This window comes from Macadamia integrifolia, chromosome 6 (assembly GCF_013358625.1).
Source record: "Macadamia integrifolia cultivar HAES 741 chromosome 6, SCU_Mint_v3, whole genome shotgun sequence".
Taxonomy (NCBI): domain Eukaryota; kingdom Viridiplantae; phylum Streptophyta; class Magnoliopsida; order Proteales; family Proteaceae; genus Macadamia; species Macadamia integrifolia.
Genome location: NC_056562.1, coordinates 27,571,459 through 27,579,578, shown reverse-complemented (window position 1 = coordinate 27,579,578; position 8,120 = coordinate 27,571,459). Strand labels below are relative to the sequence as shown.

The window sequence follows — 8,120 nt, the reverse complement described above, 5'->3', positions numbered from 1 at the left end:
AAAGGATGGAACAATAAACAATAAAATAACACCTGGGCTTTACACCGCAAGATGGATCGACTAAATCAAACACCAACCTACCTTGATCAAACACAAGAAGAGAGTTGCATAAGCAAACTTTGTTTTCAAATTCTGAGTTGTCCTTGAATGCTTACAATTGATCCCTATTTATAGGACCAACTCAACAAAACATTACATACCCAACTTTCAACTAACAATAGTAGAAAATCTTCACTTATTAAAGTTGGGGTAGGAAAGTCTTCACCTACCAACTACCAAAAGTGGAAAAATCCTCATCTCTTAAAGTGGGAATGGAAAAGTCTTCACCCCCTCCAACTACCAAAGGTGGAAAAGTCTTCACCTATCAACTACCAAAGGTGGAAAAATCATCGCGTCTTAAAGTTGGTATGGGAAAGTCTTCACCCCACCATTACCTACAAAAGTGAGTTGATTCCCCTCCCCCTTTCTAGAAAAGTAAAAGTAAAAGTAAAAGTACCTTCTAAACACTTATTGACCCCATGACTGGTTCAACTAATGAACCAAACCACTACTAAACCAAAACATGTAAACCATAATAACTAATCCCGTATGCATACCTATTACCCATGGTTTAGGCTCATTAAACTATTAAAGTGGCCTATTACATTAAAAAACCCTCGGACCAAAGGCCCAACATGCATACAACCCAACCATAGGCTTATTCCTAAGAAAACAAGCCCATTTTGGTGATAAATCTGCATCACCTAATCTTTGTTTTTGACCGTAGAAGGGCAAAAAGAGTCTTTTCATGTTTTAAGTAAACGGTGTTAGACATTAGGGGTGCGGTGGATATTATTTTCAATTCGTGGGGTTACAAGAAGTAATGAATATTTTTAGGAGTGGTACGAGAAAAAAAATCCCTAAATAAAAAAGGGAAGAGATAAAAGTAATGTCCGCATCAAAACACTAAGGCCACGTTTGTTTGACGGATAAAAAGGGGTGGGAACTTGTGAAGTGGGTCCCCCATGTTGTGCGTTGGGTTGACAAGGAAAGGAAATAATGGAATATGTAATCTTTAGTAGGGTCTAGTTCTATGGGAAAGAGAAGAAAAGGAAATGGGGTAGAATTCCATAGGAAGGAGAGAAAATAGGAGGAGGAGAGAGATAGACACAAACCAACTTTTCCATGAAGGCCTACTAATTTTGGTAGGACTTTGGAAATGAATGGGGTGGAAAAGGTTAATTGCCACATCAGCAGACAACAATTATTGCATTAAATGACCTTTGTCTGATAAGTTTCCCACTTCAACAAACAAACAACCAAAGTTTTTGGTATTTTGATGAAAAGTTCCTCAATTCTCCCACCGCTTTTTCCCTTTTCCTCTTTCCTCCATCAAACAAACTAAGCCTAAATCATTCAATAGACATAACCAGAAATCAAGAATCTTAGGCAACAAAGCAGTATTTCAGAACGATGGTACCTTTTGTATGTCTAAAGATACGAACAATGTTATGGGTTTTAGTGTCCCAAACTCGAAGCAAACCATCCTCTGATCCTGATACTAATAAAGTTCCATTTGAACTGAATGCCAAGCAAGTCACTGCCTTACTGTTGAACCAAACATCAAAAAGTCAGAAACTAAAACAAGAAGTCAGGTCAAATTCAAAAGAAGTTAAATTTGCAATGTAAACACATTGGGGCCATTAAAGCTAACAGTTTCAAGATAAAAGTTCTACTAGGTGAATACTGGAATAGGCTTCATTGGTGAGTTGCGTGCTTGTTTGATATAGGTTTAGAATGGTATACAATTGTATAATTATGTAATCTCTTAATACTATGACCATTGAGAAAGTGCTTGTTCCAGAGCAGTTGGGATCCCCTTAAAAGAATTGAAATCAGCGAACATGTAACCAAGTCATGAGCTTGAATCAATATGTACTCAAGCACTTAGGAGTTTCAGAAGAACTAAGGTAACGCCAACATAAATAAGTTTCTGTTTTATGCAAAAAATAAATAAATAAAATAAATGTTCAACAGTATCAGATACCAAATATACCACTGAGCATAATATTGTTTAAAACATTAGCATGATTTGTACTTTGAGTCAATTCCCTGCGTATGGAAAGTTCCCAAAGTTTAGACATACGAAATCACTAATCTAGCTGGATGGCTGACTGCAATAGCAACCATGGAGGCCAATTCCCAACACAACTAGAACTGCATTCTTAGTGCCTTTCATAATGTTACTATGTTATATTGTTATGACAAAGCATAAATTCCCTGTGAGTCAAGCTAATCAAATCCCTATATACATATAAAGGGCATACCAGTGTAAGAGGCTCCTACCACTGCAGGTCTAATGAGGGTCATAACGTACACGGCATTACCCCCAATTCGCGGAGAGGCTGTTCCGAACCTTACTACCTCTATATATAGTTGTCATGGCGTCGCCTAGACGGCGATTTGGTGTCTCGGCGGAAATAGAGGTCATGGCAGTCCTACGATTTGCGTGACTCACAAATGGCGATCGCCATTGGCTGAGCGCCATGGACTCCAGATCACGCCTGATTCACTAGGCGGCCGATTTTCTGTACTGGTTTTTTTTTTACTAACAATATTTTGTTTGTTATATTTTAATTGGCAGCATAAAATGAAAACCCTCGAGGCCTGACTTGTTCCCTCCTCAATTTCTCAAATACAAATTATCAAAAGAACCAAAAACCCTCGAGCTCGAAGAGAACAAAACCCTCAAAGCCAGCAGCCACCACCTACGACTTCTTCTTCTTCTCTTTCTCCAGCAGCAAAAGCGACAACATCCAGCAGCCATTGCCCGTGACATCTTCTCCTCCGGCAGCAAGAGCGACAATAGCCTGCAACGTCTTCTCCTTCTCCGACAGCAAGAGCGACAACAGCCTGCGACGTCTTCTCCTTCTCCGGCAGCAAAAGCGACAACAACCAGCCGCCAGAAGCCATCGCCTGCGACGTCTTCTCCTCCGGCAGCAAGAGCGACAACAGCCAGCAGCCACCGCCTGCGACGTCTTATCCTCCGGCAGCAAGAGCGACAACAACCAGGTAAGGGCCCCACCTATGAGTCAACAACTTCGATCTTTCTCCTCCTTCTGATCTTCTTCTCTGGTCCATTTCTTTTCTTTTATCCAGCTCTCCTCCTTCTATTCTCTGCTCCGGACCTCCAGTTATTCTCTGCAACCTCTGGTTCTCTTCTCTTCTTCACTCCTTCTCTCCTTCTTGTTCATCTTCTGCAGTTCTGCTAATCTGCTTCTGATTCTTCTTTTTCTCTACTTCTCTTTCTCCTTCTTCTTCAATTCTTCTCTAGTCATCTAGTACTCTAGTTCTCTCCATCTTTTTGAGTCTGTTCCTTCTTCTTTCTTCTCTGTTCAATAACAACATAAAAATAGAATTAATTAATGCCTTAATTGTAGTGGTTAACTAATATACTATGTTGTCTGTAACTCTGTTTTATAAAGCTTTTATATCTCTAGATTCTTACAATGGAGCCAATGCTTTATAAATTATAACTTGAATACTTGATGTTATCATGTTAATGTTATTGGTTAACACTTAACGTACTTTGTTACTCTATTTTGTAACTTGTAGGATAATAGAACTATAGGAGTTCATAATAGATGGTACTGTTGGTGGTAGTAGTGGGGGTGATAATATAAGCATGGCTGCATATGACCTGTCCAAAGAGGCAAAGACCCAACCAGGAAGGCCAAATCAAATGACCCTAGGTGGGAGTATGGGTATTGGCCTGACCTTTCAGACAAGAACCTTGTTAAATGCACTCTTTGTAGAAAAAACCTCAAGTGTGGAATTAAGAGGTCAAAGCAACATTTGGTGGGTAGATATGGAGATGTTACTAAGTGTACCAAGACAATTGTAACGATTGCTACAGAGATGAATGCAGCTCTTATGCGCAATAAGAAGAAAATGATGCAAGACATTTTGGATGATGACGATGTTGATGTTGATGTTGATGTTGATGTTGATGTTGATGTTGATGTTGATGTTGGTGTTGATGTGGATGTTGATATAGAAGTTGAAGGTCAAAGACAATCTAGTAGGACTCCTTCTACAACCTCTAGACTTATTCCTAGCTCTGGGACAGCTGCTAAGAGAAAGAAAGTGGTCATTCAGTCACAAGTAAGGGGCCCCATGGATGCTCATGTTAGACAGACTCCTAAACAAGTGGTTGCTGAGAGGCATCTTAAAGGTAGTACTCAAACTACTATGGAGAACCGGTTTAGATCAGCGGAAGAAAAAAGGAGAGTTGATAATCACATTGTTGACTGAGTTTATTAGTGTGGTATTCCATTCAATGCTCTTAAGTCAAGGAGATTTGAGGTGATGGTGGAATTTATTGAACAGTACGGGTCAAGATATAAGCCCCCAAGTTATCATAAAGTGAGAGTGTCATTGTTAAAGGCAGCAAAGGATAGAACTACAGAAATGAAGAATAAATATGAAGAGTATTGGAAGCAGTATGGGTGCACTCTAATGACTGATAGGTGGACGGATAAAAGAGGGAGGCATTTAATTAATTTCCTCGTTAACTGTCCAGAGGGGACTTATTTTATGGAATCTACTGATGCATCTAGTATATCTCAAACTACAGAGAAGTTGTTTGAATTGATTGACAACAAAGTTCAAGAAATTGGTGAGGACTATGTTGTGCAAATTGTGTCAGATAATGCATTGGCTTATAAATTAACCGGTACAATGCTAATGCAGAAGAGGACAAAGCTATATTAGACTCCTTATGTAGCGCATTGCATTGACCTGATGTTGGAGGAAATATGATTCTTGAAATCTAATAGGAATGTGATAAGTAAGGCAAAAAAAAGTAACCAACTTCATCTACAGGCACACACACATTCTTGATGCAATGAGGGCTAGAACAAATGGGAGGGATCTTGTGAGGACAACAACTACTAGATTTGCAACTGCATTTCTGACACTTCAAAGCTTGTTAAAACATAAAGATGACTTAAGACATTTGTTTATTTCTGAAGAATTGACTAGTTCTAATTTGGCAAAGACCGAGGCTGGGAAGAAAGTGGTTGATACGGTGTTTGCTGTAGCATTTTGAAATGGTATGGAAAATTGGCTTAGAGCTTCAAAGCCACTTCTTACTGTCTTGAGGATTGTGGATGGTGATGAGAGGCCTTTTATGCCTGAGGTTCAATTTGCCATGGATGAGGCAAAAAAGAAAATGTTAGATATTGTTAACAGGCGTTGGAAGATTCAGATGGGGCACCCTTTGTATGGAGCAACACTATTTCTTAATCTTGGAAAATTTTTTCTTATAAGGAAGGTGATGATGGTGGCTACCAAATTATATCTTCTCTACAGCTTGCATTTAATGAAGTCATTGAAAGAATGATACATGAACCAGCTTTACAAGACAAGATAAATACTCAAGCCACTTTGTATAAATATTCTCGAGGTGGTTTTGCCTCGGATATGGAAATTAGATCACGGGCAACCATAAGTCCTAGTAAGTATATTGTTTAGTTGTTTTGTTTGTGTGATATATTAAATATTAATCTAGCTATTTATATATATATATATATATTTATTTTTTATAGTTACTTGATGGGGTTCATTCGGAGGTCATGCTTTTGAGCTTTCAAAGGTTGCAAGACGTATTCTAGGGCTTTGTTGCAAGCGCAACTAGAGCACATTTGAGTTTGTAAGTATCCGGGTATTACATCTATTTCATATTTTAGACTTTTTATTTTTGGAACAATAACGTTGTTTGTTGTTCTCTATTGTTTATGAATTCAGATTCATACCAAGAAGAGGAATACGCTGGAACATCAACGTTTGAATGATCTAGTCTATGTTCAATACAATTGTCGCCTAGAAGAAAGATTTCAACAAAAGCGTCCTGATAACAGAAATTATAATCCACTTGTGCTTGACGAACTAGATTGGAGTAGTGAGTGGATGATTGGCGAGAAAATGGATGATGTAGTCCATCCCGATGCTGATCTCACATGGAACGTTGCTGGTAGAGCAATGGGGGCAACAATGGAGGGGCCCAATCGACTCAGGAGAGCTCAATCATCAACCTCTAGAGGAAATATGTGCTATACACGCCGTGGTAGAGGGAGGGCTGTTGGGGAGTCATCAGAATTAGATGGGGAAGAAGTTTTGGAAGAAGAGGACGATGTGAATGATGACTTGGATGTCATAGATAACTTTAGTGAAAATGCAAATGCTTCTAGTGGACAACAAAGGAATCTGTCATCTGCTGATTTGTTGGATGATTATGATGATTAAGCTATTTGTGTTTGACTGTTTGAGTGTTTGGATTTTATGTATTGTTTAAACATTAAACTTTAAACTTAAACTTTGAACTTGGATGATTAATTAAGTTTTCTTTTTTTATTTTATGTTGAGTTCATTTGCTATCAAGCTTCATTGCTTCAGTAAGTCATTAATAGCTTAATAGGTTAGCCACTTATCTTATCATTTGATCTATTCATAGGTTTCCAAATATATATCTCTAATTCATATATGATATATTGACATATATACCTTTTATTTTGTTCAGGTTGCTCACTCACTTCCAATCATTGCTTTCAAGCTTCAGTCACATGTTAGCCTTTTACTTTTTAGTTTTGTATGATGTACATGTTGATTTTTTATAACTTGATGAGTGGTGACTTGTTGTATAACTATATAAGTCAATAATTCATGTTGATTTTTGATGACATGATATGGCTATATTGATTTTTTGATGATTTGATGTTACTTAATGTTAGTTTTATATGTTATAGGATATATATTCTAGGCTTGTAGCATGCTAAAAAATAGGAAAAATAAAAAAGTAGCATACTAAATAATTTTAGAAAATAGAGAAAATAAAAAATGACACATGGGCGATTTGACCGCCATGGCAACGCCAAAACGGGCGATTCATTGCCAAATCGATTAGCCACCCTTCCACCGCCTTGGATCGATTTGACGCCGTAACAACTATATATATATATATATATAATGGGAGAAAGAAAGCTGCCAAGCTGCATAGTGTAAACTAGCACCTCCCTGTGTTTATATCTCTCCTCCCTCCTAGGAAATGATATATCTACCTCCTATTGTGGGAGGAGAGAGAATGACATAGGGAGGCACTAGAGTGTGCTATGGAGCCTGGCAGTGAATTTAATCCCATATAGGATATAAGGAGGAATTTTGTACTGTAATATCTGAATTGCAGAGCCAGAAAAGGGGGAGGGGGGGAGGCTCCCTCTACTGCAGGATCTAGGAGGGGCAAATGTATGCATCATTATCCCCTGCTTTGCAGGTGAGGCTGTTTCCAAGTTTTGAAGAAAAAAAGTGCAAAAACCAACAAATAAATGCATATTAAACTGCTTATCACAAAATCAATTAATCAGAATATGAAAATAACAAACCTGTGATCAGACAGTGAACCAGTAATATGCTTCCCATAACAGCTGCTAGATGGGCTTTCAGCATTAAGTGCACCAGCAAATATCTTCCCATCTCTACTGCCAGCATAAAATACATGTTCACCGGGATCCAGTGCAATTGCATCAATTATAGAGGGGAACTCAACAGTTCTCAACAACTTTCCCTTGGATAGGCTCCAAACCTAAGACAATTCATGTCAAGATATTTTAATTTTTGTTGTATTTATTTATTTTAAATAAGTACACAAGGATGCATAATAAAATACATTATGGTAGAGAAATGCCTACAGAAACAATAAAAATATACATAACTTGGAATAAAATGGAACAAAAATGAGCGCAAAAGTAAAGAAGAATAGTTTAGTATTCATGGTACAGACCTAAAGCTAAAGACCATGGCTAAATCTACCTTCTTTGCTTTCAGGATTCCCATCAGACTCCCCTAACATTAAGGAAATCTAAAACAGTTTTAGAACATCATGTTATCTTGGGCGTTGCATCAGTAAGTGCTGGGATAAACAAAACAGCACTGTTTGACATTTGGGGGAATAGTTGCACTGATTTTATTGACATCATGTAGTATTTTTCTGTTTTTTTCCCATCTCCTTCCTCTTAAGGATCAAGTATTCTTGCTCATTGCTTCCCTGCCCCTTTCTTAAACCCACCCAACCCCAACCCCCCCCC

The 8,120-nt window shown here is 38.1% G+C and overlaps 1 protein-coding gene across 2 annotated transcripts in view; it reads right to left on the bottom strand.

Annotated features, from left to right (window-relative positions):
- Positions 1 to 299: 299 nt before the first annotated feature.
- LOC122081473 (protein ROOT INITIATION DEFECTIVE 3-like) overlaps positions 300 to 8,120 on the bottom strand; it is a 9,785-nt gene continuing 1,964 nt past the window's right edge. Inside the window, exons 5-6 of one of the 2 annotated variants that reach the window (XM_042648620.1) lie at positions 7,419 to 7,618; positions 300 to 1,587 (exon numbers count right to left, since the gene is read on the bottom strand). In XM_042648620.1, the coding sequence (XP_042504554.1) occupies positions 1,425 to 1,587; positions 7,419 to 7,618 (363 nt within the window). In that variant the 3' untranslated portion in view covers positions 300 to 1,424. Of the gene's footprint in view, positions 1,588 to 3,288; positions 3,371 to 7,418; positions 7,619 to 8,120 lie in introns of those variants that run through there. The other variant, XM_042648621.1, reaches the window with a different exon arrangement.